Source organism: Mesoplodon mirus (assembly GCF_964341445.2).
Source record: "Mesoplodon mirus genome assembly, chromosome: 2".
NCBI lineage: Eukaryota > Metazoa > Chordata > Mammalia > Artiodactyla > Ziphiidae > Mesoplodon > Mesoplodon mirus.
The window spans coordinates 110,078,960-110,106,442 of NC_138977.1; the positions used below are offsets into that span (position 1 = coordinate 110,078,960).

The 27,483-nt window shown below is 42.2% G+C and overlaps 2 protein-coding genes across 2 annotated transcripts in view; both read left to right on the forward strand.

Annotated features, from left to right (window-relative positions):
• Window positions 1-27,483, forward strand: part of ANK3 (ankyrin 3) — a 337,518-nt gene that overhangs the window by 120,614 nt on the left and 189,421 nt on the right. Inside the window, exons 6-7 of the mRNA XM_082643157.1 lie at window positions 2,493-2,678; window positions 4,560-4,658. Of these exons, the coding sequence (XP_082499283.1) occupies window positions 2,493-2,678; window positions 4,560-4,658 (285 nt within the window). The remainder of the gene's footprint in view (window positions 1-2,492; window positions 2,679-4,559; window positions 4,659-27,483) is intronic.
• Window positions 5,239-7,603, forward strand: LOC309798648 (SWI/SNF-related matrix-associated actin-dependent regulator of chromatin subfamily D member 2-like; the record flags this gene model as incomplete). The annotated part of the gene is given in 4 exon segments (XM_082611154.1): window positions 5,239-5,313; window positions 6,012-6,135; window positions 6,138-6,385; window positions 6,389-7,603. Coding segments are annotated over 4 exon segments (1,662 nt in total).

Genomic DNA, 27,483 nt, shown 5'->3' on the forward strand with positions numbered 1-27,483 from the left:
TGTATTTACAGAATGAACAGTAGTGGGCAATGAAAGGATTCCTTAGATGGAAAAATTTTAATAGGATTTTTAATTTATTATATGATGTGATATTGCCAAGATCCATCAATACATTTTTTCTTCCATATGTACCTTGTCCATATGTATCAAGTCTTTGGCATGGTTGTGGTTTTTGAAACCTTTCCTGTATTTCTGTGTACTACATTTATATCTTTTCCATGTATATCTTCCTTCTTCTCCATGGATATCTTCCTTCTTTCGCTAATCAAAATTTTGAAGCATGAGGTAAATTTATTTGTTCACTTATATGGCACAAGTAATTATTAAGCACCTATTATGTGCCAGACACTCCACAAGGCAGTGAAGTTTCTCAAGGAGCTCCTATCACATTTCCTTTCGACTTGTATTTTTCTCTTAAGAATAACTGTACAGAGCAAACCAAACCGTTTAAACTTGGTTTGGAAACAAAATCTAGAGCTGCTAATTTTAGCTGTTAACACCTTAGGGCTGGTACTTTGTGTCTTTAATTGGTTTGTGCAGGAAGCACATTCTTATCAGTGCTAACGTCTCCGCTGCAGTTGATTTTCTGGTGCAAGGTAGTTTCCTTTATGTATAGGCCCTGTGAATTGAAAAATTCCTATCAGTGGAAATGTAGCCATTTCATTTTCCTGCAGAACAGAAGTGAGCTGTCATTTTTACCCCTTAGGTTTTGCTCAGGTTTTAAAAGTGAGATGCAACGTTAACTCTTAATACACAATTTTCCTTTCACCATTCCATTTTTTTAAATGTATTTTTCTCTTTTTTTTCCAAAAGTAATATATTAAATAAATGAGAAAGTACAGTAAAAAGGAAAAAGAAGAAAAAGCCATGGTTAATTTTCCCTAGAGATAACATTCTGTTTATTCATCCAGATTTTTTGTCCATGTTCACAATGCATACATTTCTCTTAACGAAAATGAGATCCTATATTTACATGGTTATGTAGATTCCTTTTCCCATAACATTAAATTACACTCTCAACTTTATGTCCCTAAGTGTAACCTGTGATATCATTTTGATGATGTCCAGGTTGTATCCAGCCTTTCTCTGTTATCTTACATATGGTTGCAGGGAATGTCCTTCTGGTTGTGTTAATGCTCATCCTCTTCCTCATTTGGGTCTTCTTGGAAAAGTTGAAAGCAGCAAGTGGAACTTCAGCCAGATCTTGAGGCTTGGAGCATAGATAGAATTTGTGTATGTAGAACAAGGAGGGCGTTTCAGGGTGCAGCAAATAGCCTGAGTTTAGATGCCAGGGTGGAGATAGTCCGCACGTCCACAGTTAGTGAGGAGAATGGAGATGATTTATACGAGAAGAACCTGGGCAATACTGTCACTTAGGCGCTTGGGGCCAATATTTTACACATCTTTGAATATAAATGTGCTGATTTGCATTCAGCCAAATAAGTGGTAGGAGTGGTAGGTGTTTTCCAGCAAGGAATAAAATGGTGAAAGTGGTCTTTTAGGAAAACCAACAAGATATGAGTATGCAAGTAACTCTGATTTTTCTTTCTCCCTTATAAGCACTCGTCCATTAGAGCAGCCCTCGATTTGTGCCACGGGGACTACAGATGTAAAATATCATGACCTGAATAAAATAATAAGTAACTTACTTGCCAATTGTTTAGTAAAAATAATTTTGAAATGTTCTTTTGAGTGTGTGATAATGAAAGCATTGCAGAATTAAAATTTGGGAGCCAGTCCTGGGATGTTCTGCTCTGTGCTATGTGTTCTACAGTCAGCAGATCATCCACAAATTAATTAACCACAGTGAAATCTGTAGCTGTCTTCTCTTTGTCAAGTCCCAGGGCCATACAGTGGGAAGACTCAATGTATAGATGTGTGTGTATGTCTGAATTGCCTTTAGTCACATTTTGTATGATCCCTTCTTTCATTGGTCAGAGAAGCCACGAGTCTTTCATGTATATCTTTCTTAAAACAGCAGTGAGTATAGTTCATTAATTCACATATACTAATTGAGCACCAGATATACACTAGGCCACAAGGTACAGTGATGAAGCAGACAGGGTATGCTAGGCAACAAGGTACTGGATGAAACAGTTTTAAATTATCAGTTGGAAATGTTTACAGCTTATTTAAATGAACTCCTTTGAAAAATTTGCCTGGATTTAACCCGAGAGGTAATTGTTTCCGCTAAGATTATTTTATGGATACTGAAATTCTGCCATCTTTTTCTTCTTTAGGTAGAACTTTTGAAATATACCCACTTTTTCCACAGAAAGAAACCCATAAACTTATTACAAATTTTTAAATTATTTCCTGCTTTGGTATATGTGTAGTTTTAAATTTCTTTCCACATATATGTCTACTTGAGTGTGTCAGCTTTAATAACCCTGAACAAAAATTGACACTTGGTCACTCGGTCACCTTCTTATTTGTTAATGAAGAAGAAAATATCCATAGGGACCCGTCTTGACCCATCTGTCTCTTTGCAGGATGGCTTCACACCGTTGGCAGTAGCTTTGCAGCAAGGTCACGATCAAGTAGTGTCACTCCTGCTAGAAAACGACACGAAAGGAAAAGTGCGTCTTCCAGCTCTTCACATCGCTGCCCGGAAAGATGACACGAAAGCTGCCGCCCTGCTGCTGCAGAATGACAACAATGCAGATGTGGAGTCGAAGGTGAGGACCTGGGAAACGAGCCCCTCGCGCAGCGTCCTATGTGAGGCACCCAATTGTGAAGAAGGCCTGGGCTCCCTTTGGAGTTTATTCCAGACACTTAACTGCACTGAAAGGAGTAAAATCAAGCGCCCAGGTCATCCAGCTGAAGGCACATCCCCCGCCCTTGGCACCTAAAGCTGGGAGGGAACTGTGGGTGCTGCCCTATGTGTGCTAACAGGAGGCCACCTCAAAAGACACCAATGGATAACATACCCAATAGTGTCCTCCCTTTGAACATATATTTTTAACGTAGTTAACACGTCCGCTCAAACATCAAGGTGAAAAATTACAAAACGCCACAGTGTGCACAAAATAAACCTTTGGTTGCTCTCTAAGACGGCAGGCAATGCACTGAGTATGGATCAGCTGTGGAAACCATGCCAGCAGCCAGGGTCCCAGCCAACAACTCCCATGGTCTAGACACTTGCGAGTCTCGGTGAAGGAAATGTGGCATTTGGAATAGGCCATCCTGTAGCCCTTCATTCAGTCTAGCTTTCTTTCTGTGCCTATTGTGCTTCCATCAGAGCTTTCATCCCCGTCACTTAGCTGTCATGAGCTTTCTGCCATCCATTATCACCGACAGCAAACTAACCGTTCATTTTTTCCTCCTCTTTGCCTCCAAATGTGTTAACCTAGATGGTGGTGAATAGAACAACAGAGGTATATATATATATATATATACGGGTACATACGATCTATAGCTGCATCATCATTTTCCCATTTCTTAATGCTGCTACTTCATTTCTTTCCCTTCCTCTTTGCGTTGCCTTCTGTAGGCTAGATACCTGCTTTATACCCCCGCCCTCAAAGTAGCATGTGCCAGAGAAGATAGTAGTTTGATTACCAGGGCTTTCTGCAGCTGAACCTGGTATTTGAAAGGAAGTATGAGGAAGCCTTGAAACGTAAGGGTGTTTCAATAGCGTTCTGTGACATGAAGCGTTTTGACACTTGAGAAACTTATCAGCTGTACCTAAAGCTGCAGACAACCCTGTCATTCTACTCATCTAGGAATGGGTCTCTAGAGTTCTGCATGACACTTACCCTCAGTGGTGTCAGCAAGATGAAAGTTACCTCAGAAGGGCACACACATGACCCACCCTTGACAAGACTCAGTCAGATCGCTAGCATGGCTGAGAAGCTTGTTAACAATTTAGAAATGCATCTAGTTCCTATAAGGTTTAAATCTTTGGGGACTAAGTGAATCGCTGCATGTTTTAGCATTTTTTTAAGGAAGTAAAATGACCTTGGTGTGAATAATCCAGAAAAATGTGTTATCGAGTAGGCATTTGCTACTAAAGAGACCAGCTTGTTGATTTCTTTATGAAATGCATTCACCATGATTCAAGACCAATTTGTAATAGTACCTCTTCCCCCCAAATTGCTTTCATCATTAAAATTGGCTTTTACCATTACATTTGTTCATTTGACTCTATATTGAATATATAAAACAAGTTAAATTTTGACAGAGTTTCAATGGACAATTCTATGAATAATAAAACAGCGGTACTAATCGAACTTTCTTCGAGCTATCAAGATATTTCTTGTCATCCCTATTTTAACTTTTGGAAACATTGGCTTCTGTGTAGTTGCGCTCCTGGATTACTAAAATGGCTCCGTCTCCACCCTTGGTTCCTTCCTGGCTATTCCTCTGCCTGTGAGTTTGGCACCTCTTTGAAATCCTATGAGCAATTGGCACTAATGGAAAGAAACCTAGTACAGAGTGGAATGTGGACCTCAGCATATTTTGCTTCCTCGTTTTTATCTGGGCAGGGTTATGGTATTAACATGTCAGACAAGGGGCCGGCAAGAGTCAGTTGAACGTCTGCTCTGTTTTCTTTCCAGAGTGGCTTCACTCCGCTCCACATAGCTGCTCACTACGGAAATATCAACGTAGCCACATTGCTGTTAAACCGAGCGGCAGCCGTGGACTTCACTGCGCGGGTAAGAGTGCTGCAGTCTGATGTGCGCTTCAAGCATTTGAAACGATTCTTAACCTTCCTTCCCCAACATGAGGAGGAGGTCGAGACAGTTGACCTCCAAGGGTCCTCCCAGTCAGTGGAAGGTGTGATGTCTACTTCTCCTAGTGCATTTTCTTGCTTGCATACAGGTGTGCCTATTTCCTAGGAGGAAAAGAAAACCAAGATCGGGGCGGGAGTAGGGGTGGGTGATAAATATCTAAGTGAACATATAGAAAATGTGATTTAAATGATGATGACTGGAAACTACAAACTGTCCCCCAAGTTGAAATTTCTGAGACTGTAGAAATGGGTCGGCTGGTACTAACAGTGCTCTAGAAATCAGGGGCTTGATCTTCCAGGTGGGAATGAGTTGGAATGTCTGGATAAGACCCAAACTTTAGAACCCAAATAATAGAGGCCACCCTTTGCTCTTATCTTCTGTCCCCTATAAACTTTCAGAATGAGTAACATGATTCTGTAACCTAAGTAAACTCATAATCATAGGGAAAGGAAGTACTGTGTCATGTGTACTCCTGGACAGCAACTCAGGCATCCAGAGTAATATGGCCCCGAATGTAAAAGCTGGTCTAGCTCTAGGCCTGATCGTCAGCAACAGCATCATCAGAAGTAGAAACAAGGTAGGAAGCAGCATAGAGAAGTGGCTGGATGTGGGGACTCAGGATTCAGACTCCCTGGGTTCCCGTTTTGGATTTAACTTTTCTTTCTGTGTCCATCAGTTTCCTCATTGGTAAGATGAAGTTAATATGGATTATGAAATTAAATAATAAATGGTGATTAAAAAGAGTAACATCAGCACTCCTGCACTGGGTCACGGAGAAATAGGAGTGAGCGTACCCAGAGCACCTAGCGCAGCGCCTGACTCCTCAGCGCCAGCAGCGCCGTGATTTTGCACATAGCACTTGAAGTACTATTTTTGCTAAAAACCTCACTTGTTAGGGGAGAAGTGGCAATAGACCCGATGGAGAGAGCAATCCTAATACTAGCACCGGCAGTAGTTGTAGCGGCAGTGAAAGTAATACCATCTTTGAAGCAGATGCCAAGCTGAGCAGTTTCACCTCATTTATTCTTATATCAAGAGAAGTGTTACTTATCCCTGTGTTACAGAAGGGGAAACCAAGGCTTAGAGATAAGAAATAGCTGGTGCAGCTCACAGAGCTAGCAAATGAGGAATGGCAGAATTTCAGCCCCAAAGCTCTTCACCCCTCCAGTCTTCCGCCTCCCTCCGCTGATGTTAAGGGTTCATTTTTCTTTTCCTTCTTATAATTCATTAGTTCTGTAAAAATGAATACGAACTCAGAATGGGCTAATATAAAAGCTATTTCCAGGGACAGAGCGATGTCGGGCCGCGGCCCTGGGAGCTCCGCCTCTGCCATCGGGACCCGGAGCGCTGCCCAGACCGGCGCTCACGGGGCCCGGGCCGGCTAGAGGCATGGGGGGCCCCGGGGCCCTGCGGTGCAGTACCAGAGGCCTGGCAGGCCACCAGGGAGCTGGATGCCCATGGCTGGCTTGCAGGTGGGACCCCCTGCAGGCTCCCCATTTGGCACAGCTGCTCCACTTCGACCTGGCATGCCACCCACCATGATGGAGCCATTCCGAAAACGCCTGCTTGTGCCCCAGGCCCAGCCCCCGATGCCTGCCCAGCGCCGGGGGTTAAAGAGGAGGAAAGTGGCAGATAAAGTTCTACCTCAGTGAATTCGGGAGCTTGTCCCAGAGCCTCAGGTGTACGTGGATCTCTTGGCTTTTGAGCGGAAGCTGGACCAGACCATTGTTCGAAAGCGGATGGAGATCCAGGAGGCCATCAAAAAGCCTCTGACGCAAAAACGAAAGCTGTGGATCAATATTTCTAGTACGTTCAGTCCCAGCAAGGCAGAAGGTGATAGTGCAGGAACCGCAGGGGACCCAGTGGCTTCCTGGGAACTCCGAGTAGAGGGAAAACTGCTGGATGATCCTAGGAAACAGAAGAGGAAGTTTTCTTCAGTCTTTAAGAGCCTCGTCATTGAGCTGGACAAGGAACTGTACGGGCCTGACAACCACCTGGTGGAGTGGCACCAGATGCCCACCACCCAGGGGACAGATGGCTTCCAGGTGAAACGGCCCGGAGACCTCAACGTCGAGTGCACCCGCCTGCTCATGCTGGATCATCAGCCTCCCCAGTACAAGCTGGACCCCCGACTGGCAAGGCTGCTGGGGGTGCACACACACACGAGGGCTGCCATCATGCAGGCCCTGTGGCTCTACGTCAAACACAACCAGCTGCAGGACGGCCACGAGCGGGAGTACACCAGCTGCAACCAGTACTTCCGCCAGATCTTCAGCTGTGGCCGGCTCTGTTTCTCTGAGATTCCCATGAAGCTAGCCGGGTTGCTGCAGCATCCAGACCCCATTGTCATCAACCATGTCATGAGCGTGGACCCTAACGACCAGAAGAAGACAGCCTGTTATGACATTGATGTGGAGGTGGATGACCCACTCAAGGCCCAGATGAGCAATTTTCCGGCCTCTACCACCAATCAGCAGATCGCCTCCCTTGATGTCAAGATCCATGAGACCACAGAGTCCATCAACCAGCTGAAGACCCAGAGGGATTTCATGCTCAATTTTAGCACTGACCCCCAGGACTTCATCCAGGAATGGCTCCGTTCCCAGCACCAGGACCTCAAGATCATCACTGATGTAATTGGGAATCCTGAAGAGGAAAGACGAGCTGCTTTCTACCACCAGCCCTGGGCCCAGGAAGCAGTGGGGAGGCACGTCTTTGCCAGGGTGCAGCAGCAAAGGCAGGAACTGGAACAAGTGCCGGGAATCCGCCTGACCTCAGGCTCAGGGATCCCTTCCTTTCTTCCCTGCCCTGGAGCACCCCCCTCCTCAGCCTGGAAGGGGACCACTCTCTGGGGCACAGACATGTAGGACAAGGAGGGGGTGAGGGGTGTCTCCTGTCACCTTCTGCTCCCCAGCTTTAGTTTCATAAGTGTAGTGAGAGGATTCCTTATTGCTTAGTCCCCAAAGCCTTACTACTTACACGTTGGCTTTAATTGGATTCACAGCAGAGGCCTCCTGTGCCCCCTGCAGGCAGGCCCAAGTAGGACCTGGAGGCTGTGCTTGGACATCGCAAAGGCCCCTGGCTTTGCTTGTTTACAGACCCCCTTGGGGCGAGTGTCAGCACTGGCTCTGGGCAGCTGGGCGAGGAAAAGGGGCACAGCTCACACTCTTCCTATAGCCTTTCCAAACCAAAGTTCTTTGCTATTCCTACCAGCCCAGCCTTGCTGCTGGTTTTTTTCCCTTTCCTTTGGGTATTTGCACTATCCGTGGAGCAGGTTTTTCTATGCAGGAGCCACTTTTTTTGTACAGGAGTAAGCTGGGGTTTTTCAGGGGCGCCCTACTTGGTATCTCCTTCCTTATTTTCTTTTCTCAGTCTATGCAAGCGGCTCTGGCCACCGCCATCATCTCCTGGGAGGCCAGAGGGCTGCCACCCCCCAGCTCTTGGGCCCAGGGGTAACGCCTCCTAGAGAGAGGGCACGCTAGTTCTCTGGCGGGGCCTGAGGCATGGGTGAGTGTGCTGGGGGAGGGCAGGGGGAGGGCAGGGAAGCGGTGGGGAGGACTGTTGTTCCCCTTTGGAGCTTGGGAAGGAGAGTGGGCCTAGGGCTTGGCAAGTGCCACTTCTGGCAGGTTTGGAAATTTCCAAATAAATCTTTGTTTATTGGTGGCAAGAAAAAAGAAAGCTATTTCCTATCCTATTGTCCTCAGCCTGCTGAAAGCCTTTATCAGTGGAAGTGAGGCAGCTCACGTCACTCTAGAGCCATGTTCTTATTGCACTGCCAGCATCCTTGGGTTTCAGCGACATGGCAGGCCCGAGGCCTGGTGTGACACGTTCAAGGACACAGTTCAGTACTTCTGTAAGTCACGTTATAGACAGGGCACGCCGAGGTGAAAACTGAGGCTCATGTCTGTAAGACGCATCCTTCTGGTTGTGCATCTCCAACTCACAGAAAACCTCATTAAGTCACATCTTCTAATTAGGACATTTGGAGAATTCATGTCAGGGTAGCGTTTGAAGTGTTATCTTTGTGCCATTGTTCAGAAGTTTCCCGATGCTGCTGAAAATAAGGAGATTGGGGTAATGTTTAAGCAATTCAAGAGGACAAATTGCAGTATTTTCAGACTCCTTCAAACAATTCCAAAGCATCCATTTACATTAAAACAATGACGGTGGTAATTACAAATGAAGCTAATTTATTGATTAAAGATCAGTGGACACTGTGGAAGCTAAAAAAAACACACACACACAAAAAGGCTCTGAAGAACCTAGGGGCAGGACAGGAATAAAGACTCAGACGTAGAGAATGGATTTGAGGACACGGGGAGGGGGAAGGGTAACCTGGGAAGAAGTGAGAGAGTGGCATGGACATATATACACTAACGAATGTAAAATAGATAGCTAGTGGGAAGCAGCTGCATTGCACAGGGAGATCAGCTCCGTGCTTTGTGACCACCTAGAGGGGTGGGATAGGGAGGGTGGGAGGGAGATGCAAGAGGGAGGGGATATGGGGATATATGTATACGTATAGCTGATTCACTTTGTTATACAGCAGAAACTAACACTCCATTGTAAAGTAATTATACTCCAATAAAGATGTTTTTAAAAAAAAGTGGAGACCTCAGACCCACGTTGTTAACCTTGTCTGAATTACCATATGTGATTTAAAAGTCACATTGTGCTTTTGTTTAAAATATGTTAAAATTCAGACTTTTTTGCTGATTTGGAAAAGCATTTTCTCCGGACATTCCTAATTAACGAGGCCTCATAGCATTCTGAACTGAAGGCTGCAGTGGAATTTAATCATACTGATTACTAGGAGGCCTGTACTATTGCTTACACCCTACAACACATGCTTCCCTCTGTAGTACGTGATGGATGGCTTGCAGTAGGATGTCTGAGCAGAACTGGTCTTCATGAAAAGCTTAATCGGAGGCAACTGCTAGTTGCCTCCAGAAACCCACTGTAGGTTCCAAATCTCCAGTAATTTTGTTATGTAACAATCCAGCATTTAGCCTTTTGTATTACAGAAACCTCTCTCTTCCCAACTTGAGTGGGGTCCTTCTAGGTCAGAGTTCTCTCAGGGATGTAGCAGGTGAAAGTAAGATGCCCTAGAACACAGATGGGATCAGATTTTGCCTGGTCAAAACAATAAAGGAAGGATCATTAAGCCTCAGTTGCTAAGAACTAGGTGCAAATCAGAACCATAAATCGTATGCTTCAGGAACTGGGTTGAGATAGAGGTATTGATGAGAAAGTTAGAGGTCAAGTTACAAAATGACAGCAGCAACCTTTGTCTTAGGGGGGCTGTGATTTCTGCTTCCTGGCTGGGACAGGGCATTGAAGAAAGGCGGATACCGTCCTGTAGTTCTTTGTGGGCTGAGGGTGTGACCTCAAGAATAGCTAGCTGCTGGGGCTTCCCTGGTGGCGCAGTGGTTGAGAGTCCACCTGCTGATGCAGGGGACACGGGTTCGTGCCCCGGTCCGGGAAGATCCCACATGCCGCGGAGCGGCTGGGCCCGTGAGCCATGGGCGCTGAGCCTGCGCGTCCGGAGCCTGTGCTCCGCAATGGGAGAGGCCACAGCAGTGAGAGGGCCGTGTACTGCAAAAAAAAAAAAAAAAAGAATAGCTACCTGCTGGTGAAGAGAGCTGGGGATAGGAGTAGGGATAACCTTTCTGGAATCATTTCCTGCGTGTAGTGCACGTGCAGATAGGAGGCAGGTACGAGGCGGAGCCAAACGCGGTGGTGTGACTAAAGAGAGAACACAATAGAATGGATTGCTTTCTATGCTTCTTTGTAGTGCTAGCTAATTCAGGCAGCAAGAAAGCAGGTCCTAGCCAGTGGTGATTGTATACCCTGAGCAGCAGTGATGGTAACTGATTTATAGGATACTTACTTGTTCTGTTAACACCTTTCATTAGATTTTTATTATAATGTGAATTTTTATTTTTGTGTTGTAATTTTGCCATGTTTATGTATTGCATACGATCTCCTGTCTGACATCTTAAATATTTCCTTTCGGATTATCCAGACCTGTTCAGCCTCAAGGGTCCACTGCAGGGAGTTAATAGAATAGCTGCTGAAGACTGCAGTGCAGTGTCAGCATGCTGCGTTCTCTGAATTGTGTCTGCTGAGATGGCCTTGACACCATCTGAATTTATGCGTGACCCTTGCTCTCTTAGCAAGTCATGCTAGCTCTCTTGGGGAAGAGAATGTAAGTAAGACACACCAGAGCTGCTCCTGATTCGCTTTCCAGTAAGGAGCACTGATGCCCTGGAGTAGGTAAAGGCCAAATTATATTATTGGATGCCTGCAAAATTCCTTTCATTGAGGAAGATAGATGAATACTTTGCTGGCTAAGACATTTTTTCATCAAATATAATGGACCACCTAACTTAATCTGCACTCTTGTCATTAACCTTTCTCTTGTAAATTATTATTTAACTTCCCATTTGGGGAAGATAATTGAATAAAACATCCTTCTGTTGGTCTTGGTATATAGTACTTTTTTGTTTTGATCTCTGAAAGGATTACAGACTTATGTGTTTGAGTGCTATACCTCATTTGTTTCCAAAAGGATTTCAGGAGGTTTACGTATTAAAATATACAAAGTAAGACATGTAAGGATGAACCAGAAAAAGTAAATGTTACCAAGCAACTGGAAAGAAGTAGTGAATACAAAGCCCTTAAATTTAGGCTTTAAGGGCTTTTATACATGTAGTAGAAAAGGAAGCACGGGTTATATAGTTTCCACTTTTTGACAAAGGAAATTTTAGTTATCTATAGAGACAGTTTTTTTTGTGTGTGAAATAATTCAAATGTCATTTTTATATCTTGTGAATCATTCTATTCAGAGCAGTGAGTTTCCACAGACATAGAGAACAGACTTGTGGTTGCCAGGTGGGAGTGGGGGAAGGAGAGGGATGAACTGGGAGTTTGGGGTTAGCAGATGCTAACTATTACATTTAAAATGGAAAACAACAAGGTCCTACCATATAGCACAGGGAACTATATCCAGTCTCCTGGGATAAACCATAATGGAAAAGAATATAAAAAAAGAATGTAGGGGCTTCCCTGGTGGCTCAGTGGTTGAGAGTCCGCCTGCCGATGCAGGGGACACGGGTTCGTGCCCCGGTCCGGGAAGATCCCACATGCCGCAGAGCGGCTAGGCCCGTGAGCCATGGCTGCTGAGCCTGCACGTCCGGAGCCTGTGCTCCACAACAGGAGAGGCCACGACAGTGAGAGGCCTGCGTACCACAAAAAAAAAAAAAAAAGAATGTATATATGTGTATAACTGAGTTGCTTTGCTGTACAGAAGAAATTAGTATAACATTGTAAATTAACTGTACTTTAGTGAAAAAAAAGAACAGTTTCATAGTTGACAGTATCTTTAATAGCTACATTTCAAAAGGTTCTATTCCTACTACCCCATACTGCCTAAATCTCCATCTGTGAAGGCGCCTTGCCCAGGGAGGCTGAGACACTATGGCCCAGGTACTTAGCTGTGTGATGTTCTAATTGCGTGTGATAGAACTTGGCACGTGTGCCACAGGTCTGTGACTAGTTAACATGTCCAACTGGACTGCCTTTCTCAAATAGCAGTTGTTTTGAACAAAGCTTTAGCAGGGCCTCAGCCACGTTTGCAACTCAATTATGTCATAAGAAAGGCTACTTTATCTAAAGTTCTTTTTGTTAAAGTGAGAGCAGTGTTTTTAGACAGTTGAACTCCTAAACCTGTTGATGGAAACATACAAGTGTCAGATTTTACGTTCTGCCCAAATAAGAGGTCAACACGGGGTCAGCACGTGCATAAGCAAAACGACGTCTGTGGATAAACATTATCTGGAGATTTCCTTTCTCAGTTAAATTCATTCTAGCAAATATTAAAGAACTTCTCCTATAAGCTAGACCTGGAGGTCCAGACTCAAGTAAGCCACTGACCTGACGCTACTAATTTGTTGAGACCCCCATGTGCTCAACCATACCAAAAAGTCTCTCTCTCTTAATTCCCCGAAGCACAGCTAAGTCTTGGCTCTAGTGCCCAACAAGACTTCTCTAAAAACTTTGGGATTGTTGAAGGGAGTTCAGAGCAGAAAGGCAGAGCTTATTACTCAGGCATATAAAGGAATGAAATAGTGCCATTTGCAGAGACATGGATGGACCTAGAGATTGTCATACAGAGTGAAGTAAGTCAGAGAAAAGCAAATATCATATAATAATCACGTATATGTGGAATCTAGAAAAATGGTACAGATGAACTTATTTGCAAAGCAGAGATAGAGTCACAGACGTAGAGCACAAACTTATGGTTACCGGGGGGGAAAGTGGGGGGAGAGATGAAATGCGTGATTGGCATTGACATATGTACACTATTATGTATAAAATAGATAACTAATGAGAATCTACTGTATAGCACAGGAACTCTACTCAATGCTCTGTGGTGACCTAGATGGAAAGGAAATTTTAAAAAGAGTGGATATATGTATATGTGTAACTGATTCACTTTGCTGTATGGCAGAAACTAACACAACATTGTAAAGAAACTATATGCCAGTAAAAATTAATTTTTAAAAATGAGATTAAAAAAAAAAAGGCAGAGCTGAAGGACCTGTTCTGGATAACACTGTCCCCAAAGTCCATGAGCTATGACCCCTTCCTCAGGAAAGGGCTCCCTTGTGAGCCCCCTGAAGCCACTGTGTTGGAGAGTCTCCCTTACTTCCCTCAGCGAGAACCCCTTTTACCAACACTACATCTCTTCTGGCCAGTGTCTAAGCCCCTTAACCTAGTCTCTGGTCCCAGAGAGAGGGGGAACCCCGTTTCCTCTACACCTGGGCTCTCTTAATTCAGTAGCCACTAACTACTGAGTACTAACTTTAATTTAAATTAAATGTAAACTTCTATGCCTCATTCCGCAGAACCACATTTCGGGTGCTCAGTTTCCACGTGTGGCTAGCAGCCACTGTATTAACACTGTATACGTAACATTTCCATCATCGCAGAAAGTTCTTTCGAACAAAGCTGAGACACCATCAGACTCAGGCCCCCTTCCCTTCAGTGTCATAATTATCTCTAAATGCAACTTTCCCCTCCAAGGAAAGTGATGCTAAGTAGAAGCAATTTTACTCCTAATAGACTTGCCCCTTTGGGCTCCAAAAGCAGATTGGTGCCTTTCCCATTATGTAAGCAGAGACCACCGTGACCACCAACAACAATAAAACCGAAATCTTCTTCCAAAGAGGACTAAAAATACTGCTGGCAACTTGAACATAGTAATTTCTTCCCAGTTCATGCCATGGAGAGTTCAGAAATATCAGAAGTTGAGATAGGTCTCAAGAGACGTCTCCAATTGCCAGAGATTCTGCCACAATTACTTCTGTGAGCCTCTGTTTTCTAATCTGTGTAAAAGATGCTTGTATCCTGTTCCTCAAAGATGCTTTCTCTGACCGCCTAAAATAGGTCGCTCCCCTCCTTGCCCCAGTGTGTGTGCTCATCGTGCCCTCTTCTTCCTCTCCCGTGGTTGGCCTTTAAACTTAACTCTGTGGGAGTGTTTGTCTTGCACACTGTGTTTATTACCTAAGCCCCTTGCAGCCTGAGACGCCTTATTCACCCTCTATCTCCAGCTCCTCCATAGGACATCTTTCCTCAGCTGGTCAATATCCTCTTTCCACATGCTTACCACATTCCTGCCTCTGTGATAATGCCTTTAACGTGAACTTCATCTTTTCAATCCTCCAGTGAAGGACTCAGCCGTGGAGAATGTGTCTCTTGCCATTTAGATTTTTTAAGAGAGGTAGGCATTTTATTTCAGAGACCCATTCCTCACGGTGCTGTGGGAAGCCAGGATCTGTATTTTTGCTGCCTGGCAGCCCTTGATCTGCCTCCCTGAGTGGTACCTTTCACATACTGATGGAGCTGCATTCCATTAAGCCAGAGGGTGATACCATGAAAGAATCCAGGACCTTGCCTGCTGCAGAATAAGTGCTCAGCGGATGTTCATTTTCTTCCTTTCTTCTGTAGGTAAAAATGTGTAGTAATCATGATATAAAATAGTCGTGATTTGAGTATTTAGTAAGTTCCAGCTTCTTTGTTAAGCCTTGTGCATGCATTAGCTGAACAGTCCTATTCAGGCTAAAGTAGGGGTGTCATGACATACGCCTCACACACCCTGTTCTTCACCTCCCCTGCAGGACTTTGAGTTCCTCAAGGGCAGACCTACGTGTTATTACACATTTTGGGATCCCTGGAGTGTAACCCAGTACCTAGCACTGGGAAGGACTCGATATATATTTGTTGAATTCAAGAATGAATCAACAAATAACTTCCAGGCCACTATTCCTGGGCACCCAGTACCTATTCAAACCTGCTTTCCTCAAGCCCCAGTCCTCTCCCTGGTCTATCAGAATTTCAGGCTGAGCTTCACTTGGTGTTAGGGACCCACTTCCCAAACTGATGTGAGCTGCATTAAGGGGGATGGGAAATCCATAGGATTCTAATAGGCAAGTGCACCAAACCCAAGTATTGAATGTCAGACACTGAGCCGCAAGTTGATTTGAGCAGCCAGGAGTCTTGTGATTCATCAGTGTAGTTGACCTTGGAAGACATGCCTAGAACAAAGGGCTAGTCACCAAGGTCTGCTGCCAGTCTTTGTTCAGTTAAGGGTGTTTGAAGCAGAGCCTCAGTTTCTGAGCTATCAAAGCCCAATCAAGGCCACCACCAGCCAGTGCTAGGAAGAACATCAGCCACCCAAACGTGGAGAAGAGGTGAGCATCGCTTCAGCAGGAGGGTGACTTTTGTAATGTTTTTAAAAGGGTCCAGGGCCTCCGGAGACGCTACTGTAGTTTGTGTGGCGATGCCATTGCAAATACATTTAAAAAAAATATTTTCCCTGCATTATACAATTTATTTTTAAAATAAAATACAATAAAGCAAAAGAAAAGAAAAACTGCCCATAAAAGTCCTATTTTGTTAACGTTTAGATGTCTGTCCTTATAAAGCCCAAACACACACACACACACACACACATACACTCATTTTTATTGCTACGTATTTTCAAATATAAACTAAATTATGTTTATCTCCTAGTATAGGTTCAACAGCATTAAAGACATTTTTAGTGGGTTATATAAACCTCCTTTGGAATGAAAATGAAGATTTGGGAGCATTTAGCAAAGGAATGTGAGTTATGGAAAAGTCGCAGTGTGGCTACTGCATTAACCATATTCTTGTTACCATGGTGATACTAACATCTCAGGAAGAACAAAACCAGTAAGTAAGCAGAGGCCAGAATGGTGGGAGATAGACCTTTTCTAGAGAATTGCTCTATGCATGCCATGCAATCTTGTTCCTGCCTTTTTCATTTAATCCCCTGAATGCCACATCAAAGGAGAATCTCCTATATAATTTTTTAAGGGAATGTTTTTGTCTTAAACCCATTAGTACACTGGAGCTTATTAACATCCTACCCTGTGGTATGGGATCTGTGTTGTTGTCGTCTGAAGAGCTGAAGTTTCTAAGCTGTAGCAGCCTAGGATGAGGAGGAAAGTCCTCAGATACATGCTGGAGCCCTGGCTCTCATCCTGGCTGTATCATCAGTCACTGATGTGGTCCAGGGCAAGCCTCTTCATCATGTAGGCTGCATTTTTCTTATTAGCCGGGTAGGAGAGAGATCAGTCAACCACAAGCCCTTCCCTTCTGCCTGACCACCTTATCTGACAGGGATGGAGGCCTTTCGCAGAAGAGAGTAGGTATAGTACAGTGTCAGAGCAAACAGCAAGGCAGTCAGACTGCTGGAGTTCCACCCTGGTACTGTGGCTTACTTTGTGTGCTCCTGGGCAAGTTAGTCATGCTTCTTCAGCTTTGTCATCCATAAAATGGGTCCAACCATAGTACCAAATGCGTAGCATCATTGTGACCGCACGAAATAATCTGTATAAATTGCTTAGCACGTGGGCCAGGGTCCTAGCCATGTCTGTGCTGGTGGTGGTGATTAATGCTTACATCTGGGAGGAGACCCATCAGTGTAAGACACATTCACCTGTCAAGCGTGACACATGTCAAGCAAGTGACATCATGTCAGCTCTCTAGAGTACTTCCGGAGCTAGTCAGAAATGTTGCATCCCAGAACGTTGGAGTTACAGTGTTTGCGTTGTGTCTGTCAGCATGAGAAGGTCAGCCTTTACCAAACGAGTAACGTGACATTGTTTGAGACAGTAAGAACGCCAGTAAAAAAAAAATCATAGAAATTGGAAGGTACATATTTCCCTTTGTTTCACTTTTCGTCTTTGAATATATGCCCTGCTTCCTGCAGTGCTGCTCTAGCATTGTTGCTCTGAGAACATGTTTAAATAAACATGTTTATTTCTGTGAAATAAAGTTCTATTAAGGTAGGAGTTGGCAGTGCTCGCTTTATTCATTTGCCCTTTAAAAGGGAATAATTCATTAGCTGGAGACTTTTCATTTCCCCCACTGCACCCCTCTGCTGAACATTCGGACTGTTGTTCACACTTCCTATTGTCAGAAGGTGCACTTGGATGAGCTCAGATGCACCCTGGTCCCCTCCTGGGCATCGTAGTTCTTTCATGAGAAAATCTTGCTCTTCTTCCCCTGGTGGTTTGACGCATATACAGGAAGGGCGAAGGAGCACCTAGAGCGAAGCGTTTAGGACTTTGAAGAACGGAACGTTGCAAAGAGGTGAATTGGGGACACATGCGCAATCCTTTATTGGCTCTCTCACAAATCGAAGCAGTAGGTTCCAAGAAAACAAGTTCAGGTAGGAGATCAGCATGGACTATCACAGTTGAAAAAAAAACTGAAAAGCTAAGCTGTGATGGACATAAAAGGATTAGAGTCAGCTCCAGGAAGTGGAGACTGAGGCCCATTTGCACATGTGCAATGAGGCTGGAGATGAATGGCGAGTCCAAGCTTGCGGGAAGGGACTCCCTGAACCCCTGGCTGGGCTGAGGGCACCGGCCTGGATCCTGCAGGTAGAAGGGAGTAATTGCAGCGTTTTTGGTTTGTTTGTTTGTTTTTGAGATAATTGGCATGATACATTGTGTAAGTTTGAGGTATACAGTGTGTTGGTTTGATACATTTGTATATTGCAATATGATTACTACAGTTTTTGTTAGCTAATAACTCTAACATATTTCTTTTTTGGGGTGAGAACAGTTAAGATCTAGTCTCTTAGCAACTATGAAGTTGATAATACAGTACTGTTGACTGTAATCACTATGCTGTACGTTAGATCTCCACAACTTATTTATCTACTATTTGCAAGTTTGTACCCCTAAACGACATCTCCCCAACTCATCCACTACCCCGCAGCCCCTGGTCACCGCCATTCGACTGTCTGTTCTTACAGGTCTTTAAATGCAGAAGTGGAATGATGGCTGGCATGTAACGGGGCAGGGCTGGGATGGCTAAACCCCCTTCAGTGCATGGGACATCCTCATGCCAGTGACAGTGTCCCAACCAGAATGCCAGTGGAGCCAGTGCTGCCCCCTCTGAGACAGCATTGCTGGATTGATCATCTCTTTACAGCCAAGAGATGGAGAGATGGGAATGTCCCCAGATGGGAAAGAAGGGCCCGGCAGTTCGTGCTCCCTCTGGGACTGCTCTGCAGAGGGCATCAAGCTTCCCCCATGATGCACCCCTCAGAGTTGGTTGGACTGGGAGACCCTGAGGGTCCTTTCCGCTCTTACTACTGAGACTTTGAAATAGGAGGTGGAAAAAACTTATCCAAAATTCAAACTCATTTAGGAAATGGCTTTCATTTATTACTACGTACTCCAGTAAGTTTCCTATACATTATTTCATGTATTCCTCACACTCATCCCGTGAGATGTGGGTATGAGTTCCATTTTACACCAGGAAGCAAGAAGTTAAATAACTTATGTTTCAATTAAACTGTACGGCTTCAAGGTGGCAGAGCTTGAGCTAAGAACAGCAAAGTAAATAAGTCAAGTCAAATAAGACAATAAAAACCATCAAGTAAAATAAACTACATTCAGACTGTGTAGTTCATAATATTCTAACATCAGAGGGAGTGTGTACCGAGTTTTGGACTTAATCCAGGGTCATCCCAGGAAAACCAGAACTGCCAGTAGTCCCTCTTCGACCAGCTGGCTATTTGTTTGCTGCCTGCACCAGTTGCAAAATGAATTAAATATATTTTTTAAGATTTTAAAGGTTTTTTTTTTAACTTACTACAAAATCCCATCACACATTTAAGGATGTTTTAATTGAAAGATTAGCAAACTTAAAAAAACTGACAAATGATCAAATTCATTCTAAAAGGTAATGCATTCATATTTCCACTACATTTTATTTATTATCTCTATCAGTTCTGCATTTTTGAATCCCTAATGGTCATGCTTTGAAATGGACTCTTGATATTTAGAAACGTAATGGCTTTATGACAAAAAGGTATCATGTGTGTTTTCTGGTAAGAAATACAAGGCAGGCTTGTCCAAGGAGCATGTCCCTCTGAGTTTGAAAATGAAAAACCATTTTTTCATAGCCTCCAAGTCAGGGCCTTGCAGCCAGTTTTCCCTAGCTGGCCAGCATCTTCCCATTCCCCTGGACTGGGATTCAGTGCTTCAGGGATGGGGCCTCACAATCTGTGTTTTTTTAACAAGTTCCTCAGGTGATTCTTCTGATCAAGCATGTTAGAAAATATTGACTGAGGCCATGCTATGAAAATCTTTTCTTCATATAAATTGTCTAAAGTTGAGTCACAGAAATCACAATAATTTTTTGGCTTGTAAAAACTACTTTATGTTTATAAGCCCATAATAATATAACCTTGAATTTACAGCATATTTACGGTTTACAGCAGCGGTCCCCAACCTTTTTGGCACCAGGGACTGGTTTCGTGGAAGATTGTTTTTCCACGGACTTGGGGGTGGGGGTGGGGTATGGTTTGGAGATGATTCAAGAGCATTACATTTATTGTGCACTTTATTTCTATTATTATTACATCAGCTCCACCTCAGATCATCAGGCATCAGATCCCGGGGGTTGGGGACCCCTGGCTTACAGAATAATTTTATGTACAGTGCATCATTTGAGACCCACAAGAATAGATAGTTTTACAGATGAGAACTGAGATCCCAAGAAGTCCTTTGTCCCAGATCCTACTGAGAGTAAGATGGAAGAACAAGGATGTGCATCCAGACCCTCTAACTCATTTTTTATGCCTCAGTGTGTGACCGTCAGCCCCCAGCAGCAGTGCCAGATGGAAGCTGAGGCCGGGATGTTGGCCCCTGGGTAGCTGCGGTCTTCCTGGTCCGTGGAGGAGCTCCATCTCCTTAGAACAAGTACACTGCACACAGATAAAGCCATTTGCACTAGACTGGCTTTATTTCTTTCCAAACCATCTTTCTTTAGAAACTTCAAAGACCTTATTTTCATTTTTGACATGTTTGAAACTTCAGCAAGAATCTAATTTATTGGAAGGCCAAATGAGGGTAGGATACTTGAGAAACTAACAGTTTCAAGTTCACTGACATCTCCAAAGCCTGAAAGAATGATTTATTTTCTGGAGGGGAAAGAAAAGTATTCAACACAGAGATTAATTTAGTTTCAGATTTATTAGAAATGATATGAGTGTGGAAAATTTATACCTATAAGCTACCCTCATTTTTTTGTTTTTAAGAAATTTTACTAGTAGACTGTTAGAAAAAAAGATAGACTGTTATTAAAGTTACAGCATTCATTAGAAAGATTACAGGAAATCTAATATCATTAGATTAACTCATTTTAAATCATTAAACTTTTTTTAAATTTAATTTTTTTTGTTTGTTTTGTTTTTTGGTTTTTCTTTTTTTGTGTGGTATGCGGGCCTCTCACTGTTGTGGCCTCTCCTGTTGCGGAGCACAGGTTCCGGATGCACGGGCTCAGTGGCCATGGCTCACGGGCCCAGCCGCTCCGCGGCATGTGGGATCTTCCCAGACCGGGGCATGAACCCGTGTCCCCTGCATCGGCAGGCAGACTCTCAACCACTGCACCACCAGGGAAGCCCTAAATTTAATTTTATATAGCAGGTTCCTATTAGTTATCTATTTTATACATATTAGTGTATACATGTCAATCCCAATCTCCCAATTCATCCCACCACCACCACCCGCCCCCCTCCCCCGCCACTTTCCCCTCTTGGTGTCCATACGTTTGTTCTCTACATCTGTGTCTCTATTTCTGCCTTGCAAACCATTTCGTTTGTACCATTTTTCTAGGTTCCACATATATGCATTAATATATGGTATTTGTTTTTCTCTTTCTGACTTACTTCACTCTGTATGACACTCTCTAGGTCCATCCACATCTCTACAAATGACAATAATTAAACATTTAAAAACAACTTTCCTCAATATATAGAAAGCAGTTTACTACTTGGTAAATGAATTTTTAATGCCCCTTTTGGTTCCATTACTATCTCTATTTATAAATACTTCCAGGTGGGAAGGGCTTTCTTTACTGTAACACAGAGAGCAGGCTTCTTTTGAATCAGCACTGATAGTGACATCTTTAAAGAAATATGAAAGCCATGAATTCTTATTTAAAGTGTCAGAATTGAACTAGCCACTCTTTAGGTGATGAATATTTTTATAGCTTTGAGATACGCTGTTTCCTTTTGGTTAGAAGTTTTCTGCAGGCAGCATTTTCAGTTAAGGACTATGCTACTTGGGTTCAGAGCTAGAGCTGGTGTTTGCCCAAGTTGGAAGAGACTCACTATCTGGATATATTTGTCCTATTTGACCCACTGGAAAGAGCCAGAACAGCTTTTGGAATCACAACTCAGGTTCAAATCCCAACTCTGGCAATTTCTAGCTCTGGGACCTGTAGCTCCTTTCAAAAGCTTCATTTTGCTCCCCTGTGAATTTGAGTTAATAGCATCTATTTCATGGGTTGTTGTGGAGATTAAATGAGATGATATATGTCTCTTTGGGCCTGCACAAAATAAGAGCTTAATAATTGGTAGAGACTTTGTTTTTTGGTTTTGTTTTTTCATTTTAATGAAACAAAATTCACTCTCATGTAAAATGAAGAGTTGCTTGGTCTAAATCAGTAGTTATCACTTTTTTAGCAGAACTCTTTTTTTTTCCTAAAAAATTATTACAAGATCAAAAGGTAGTTACTATTTCAATCCTCAATGGCTAACAATTTCTCATTGTTTATGGAATTATGGAAACCCTGAAATGTATACTGAAAAAAATATTTTGGGAGCATATATTGACCTCCCATTGGGATGGCTACCAACCAAAAAAAAAAAAAAAAAGGAGGAAAGAAGGGGAGAGAGAGAGGAAGGAAGGAAGGAAGAAAGAAAATAACAGTTGGCAAAGACATGGAGAAATTGGATCCCTTGTGCTCTGTGGGAAAGTAAAATGGTATTATAGCTGCTGTGGAAAAGAGTATAGAGGTCCCTCAAAAGGTTAGATATAGAGTTACCATATGATCCAGCAATTCCGCTTCTGGGTATATATATATATATATATACAAAAGAATTGAAAGCAGAATCTCAAAGAAATACTTGTAACCCATGTTCATAGCAGCATTATTCACAATAGCCAAAATGTGGAAGCAACCAAAGTGTCCATTGACAGATGAATGAATAAACTATACGTTGTGTATACATATGTACAATGAAATATTATTCAGCCTTTAAAAGGTAGGAAATCCTGACATATGCTACAATGTGGATGAACCTAGGATGATAGCTAAGTGAAATAAGCCAGTCACAAAAAGACGAACACTGTGTCATTCCATGTATTTGGGGTAACTAGAGTAGAGTACTAGAGTACTATCAAGGTTTGATTTTATGTGTCAGACTGTGAAGGCTGGGGTCTTTTCTTACCTTACATTCCATCATTTGAAATATTCCTGGGTATATCCTTGAAATCTCAAATCCTTATCATTGAAAGAATCATTTCTTTTCATGTGTTTTACGGATTTCTTTTTTTTTAATTAAAAAAAAAGTTATTGAAGTATAGGTGATTTACAATGTTGTATTAATTTCTTCTGTACAACAAAGTGACTCAGTTGAGCATATATATATATTTTTCATACTCTTTTCCATTATGGTTATCACAGGATATTGAATATAGTTCCCTGTGCTGTACAGTTGGACCTTGTTGTTTATCCATCCTATATAATAGTTTACATCTGCTAATCCCAAACTCCCATTCCTTCTCTCCCCTACCCCACTACCCCTTGTTTTATGGATTTCTTAAGACATTTAAAAGTCAGGCATTCTCATAAAAAGAAAGGAGGTACTGATACATACTACAACATGGTTGAACCTTGAAAACATTACGATAAGTGAAAGAGGCCAGACACAAAAGGCCACATATTGTATGATTCCATTTGTATGAAGTGTTCAGAATAGGCCTATCCACAGAGACAGAAAGTAGATTAGTAGTTGCCAGGGGCTGGGGGGACAGAAAAATAGGAAGTGACTGCTTAATGGTATGGGGTTTCTTTTAGTGATAGTTAAAAAATACAATTCAACTGAGTAAATTTGAAGATCAAATTGCCTTTATTCAACAATGATTCATGAATCGGCAGCATCCCATCTAGCAAAGAGAAAGGAACCAGGAGCTATACAAAATAAAAGACTTTTATAGGCAGACTGGGAGTGGAAAAAGGATGTTTCTAGCAAAGAGTAGATTATTCCAGGCAAGGTCACCTTCCTCTGGGGGAAGGCCAGGGTCTGTCAGACAGATTACCTCACTTGTGCTGACCAGGTAATTCCAGACTGACTGGTTCAACGTCACGTTCCTGGGAGAGCTGAACTACAGTTAGGTTAGGTGTCAAGTCTTGGTAGGCCTTAGCACACGGGATTCTGTTTGGGGCCTGTTGTTTCTTTTTTTTAACAGGATGATGAAAGAGTTCTAGATAGATACTGTGGTTGCACAACTTTGTGAATATACTAAAAAACCACTGAATTGCACACTTTAAAATTGTCAGTTTTATGATATGTGACATATCTCAATAAACCTATTATAAAAGTAAAGTATCCAAGAAGACTTGCAGTGGTCAGGGAGGAAGAAATTGTCCTCTACTGTTCTAGGTTCTTCTGGCTGGACTAAGAATTAAGTTGACATGAGGCAGATAAACAGGACAAAATCAAACAAAAGTTTAATAACATGTATACATGGAAGAGACCAGGAAAACTGAGATACTTGCCAAATGGCTGAAATTCTCACCTTAAATATCAACTTTTTTTTTTCCTTAAATATCATCTTAAGACAAAAGAGGAAGCTGGAAGTAGTGGTTTGGGGCTTGAGAGGGATGGAAGGCAATTCATGTGGAGATGAAAAAGCAAGCGTTTGGGAAACAAGTGTTTGCTGGGCCAGGCAGAGAAAATAGGACCCAGAGTGTGGACTCTGATCTCTAGGCCCTGCTGAGTCCCCACCACCACATCTAGCCCATCTTCTTTGCAGATATGTCTGGTGATAGCTCTATCCCAGGACCAGGCCCTCTATCTACCTTCTTTCAGGCAGTTAGGGGGAAGGTCAAAGGTTCTTCCTGAGTCTTCTGGGCCTTGATTGTTTGAAGCTTGAAATAATCTGCATGCCAAAGAGCCACATTTTGGGGTGGCAAATTCTATTCCCCTCCACATTGGAAAACCAAAAAAATTTACAGGAGAAAAGTGTTTTTATACTCTTAAGGAAATAGAGAACAGAACAGAAATTAAGTGGGAAACAGAAATTCAATTCCATATTTTTCTACATTGTATCAAAATCTATATTAAATATCATAATTCTATATAATATTTAATTATATGTCTACATTATATATATAAATCTATATTAAATGTTATAATAATATCTGTATTAAATATTATTTATCAAACACTTATTGAGTATCTGCCCTGTGCCTGGAGATAAGCAGATATGACCTTGGAGAGGAAGGAAAAATAATTTTCCTCTACCCTCTTAGGTTTAGCTCTTGGGGTTCTGCAAATTAAATGGAAAAAAGAGAGGTTAACAGGAGAAAGGTTTATATTTGCACACTAAGGCCTTCATAGAAAAGAAGTGAAAACTCAAAGGGGCAGTTAAACCCTGGAGGCTTATATACCATTTTAACAATGGGTGATAAATTTGTAGGAAAGGGGCTTTGAGCTTCTAGGGGTGGTAAATTGTGGGAAGGTAAATATATGCAGGGCAGGGGAGTGGGGGTTGGCTAATGAAAGAAAAGGGTAGTTTAGTTAGTAAGCTTTGGTATGCCGATTAAACTCAAGCCTTCTTCATTAATTAAGAGGCATCCTCCTCTTGCTGGCAAGGGAGAGGAGACACCTTTACTAAGGGAAATTTATGCCCTGTTTTTAGACAGAGAGGAACAGAACAGAGCTCTCAGAACAATCCTTATGCCAAAGTGGCATATTTTGGGGTGGCCTACACTGATCTCCTTCACCTTCTCCTTTCAGAGGCTAAAAGACTTTTCAAAAGATACATATCTATGTGGGGAGCAAGGATTCTGGCAAGCCTTGCTTAAATGTCTTTCTGGTGCTTTCTCTGTGAACCATTTATTGATACGAGTCATTCTCCTGTTGCTGCTTACACTAGGGATAGGGATGAAGTATAAGAGAATAGAATGAGAAAAAAACATACAAACCTTAAAATATGTGTTTCAAATGCAAATCATTAACACATTGAAATCTTCATCTTCTGATATCTTGTTTTGCCACGTTGAATTTTTTTTAATCAGAGTAGTCATTTAGGGGTAAAAATTAGTACAAATGGGAAGAATTAGCAGAAGATACCAGATTCCCTCTCACCTTAACATTTGATTATTTTAGAATTTGTCTTCAATTGAGACCATATCAAGGAACGAAACTAAAAGAGTCATCGTCACTTACTATGTAGAAGATTTTGCGTGATACCATCCACTTACTCTTTCACTTAGTGATAACCACCCCTGACATTTTTTAAGAAAAAGAAAGATGAGGGGTTGGAACAGATCAGTAATCAACTGCCCTTTATATACTTAAATGGAATGAAAAGTGTGCTATTTATCACAGTACAGTAGCAAATGGCACTGAGTTCATTTTGGGGAGTTACAAAAGTGATCTTGCTTTGTTGATTATCTCAAAAGGAAACCTGGCTGGTTTTTCAGTGAGACTTGAGAGGGAAGAAATGGGCCAGCAATTCCGCCATTTCCCAGCAGAGGTAGCTGTTTCTTCCAGGTCCCTGTTTTTCGAAGTATGGCACTCACGTGTTTTCATCACGTTCTGTCACATATCATGTTACATACCACAGGCATCGATCATGTTCTCTCAGCCACGGACCTTCTGAGGTTTCACAGACTTAGCTGTGCTAAGCCCACACTTCTATAACACCTTAGCCTCCATCCTGAGAACTGCTGACTTTAGCACCTTCTTAGAGTTCACCAATTACTTCAGATCTGCATGTCTTTTCTACCCAGACTATTCCATAATGTCATTGTGAGATGCAGTCATTTCATCCATTTTAAATGTCTATATGGTAAACAATAAAGAATAGAAATAAGTGATACTTGTGGTGTTTGCTAAATGCCAAGCACCATTCTTAAGACTGTGTGCTAATTAACTAATTTAACGCTCATGACAATTCTGTAGTATAGATATTATCATTAGCCTAATTTTGCAGATACAGAGAAATTAAATAAACTTGCCTAAGTTTATGCAGCTGGTGTGGAACAGGCCTGGGATTTGAACCTAAGCAGTCTGGCTCTAGAATATTAGCTCTCGACTCCTGCAGGACCTGACCACAATATACTCTATCTCTCAGTACACTGTGAGGTACTCCAGAAATGCTCTAATAGGAAGAATTGCTTATATGTTTGCACTACTTAGAAATGCAGAGGCAGCATGGTCTAGTCTAGCAAAGGAACCATGAACTTTGGAGTCAAATTTATGGCAGCTCTGTGACTTTTGACAAGTTATTTTGATTTGTTTGAGTTTTACTCTCCTCCTCTGTAACATAAAGAAAAAAATAGATAGTACCCCTTATTAGGGTTGTTGAGTGGGTTAAATGAGATAAGAGATACAGAATACCTGTGAGTTTCCTTTCTCTTTTTGAATTAATCTCATCTCTCCCCTTGGCAGTCCTGTGATGGAGGCACTGGAGGTATTATGTCCATTCTACAGATGAGAATATAAGTCCATAGAGGTGTGGTTTGATATATTTCACTATTTTGAGATGATTCCCTACCATGATCTCTTCAAATATTTCTTCTGCCCTACTTTCTCTCTTTTCCTTACGCATCTCCAATCAGCTATTTTATGTCATCCCACAGCTCTTGTGTGCTCTGTTCTTTCTTTCCACTCTTTTTTTTTTCTTTGTGTTTCAGTTTGGACCATTCATACTGGTGTATCTTTCAGTTCACTGATTTTTTCCTCAGCTGTGTGAAGTCTACTGATGAGCCCATCAAAGGAATGCTTCATTTCTTTTTTTTTTTACTTTTACTTTATTTTTTTTATTTAATTTTTATTTTATATTGGAGTATAGTTGATTTACAATATTGTGTTAGTTTCAGGTGTACAGCAAAGTGATTCAATTATACATATATATATATATATATATATATATATTCACTCTTTTTCAGATTCTTTTCTTATATAGGTTATTACAGAATATTGAGTAGACTTCCCTGTGCTATGCAGTAGGTCCTTGTTGATTATCTATTTTATATATCATAGTGTATATATGTTAATCCCAAACTCCTAATTTATCCCTCCCCCCAACCTTTCCCCTTTGGTAATCATAAGTTTGTT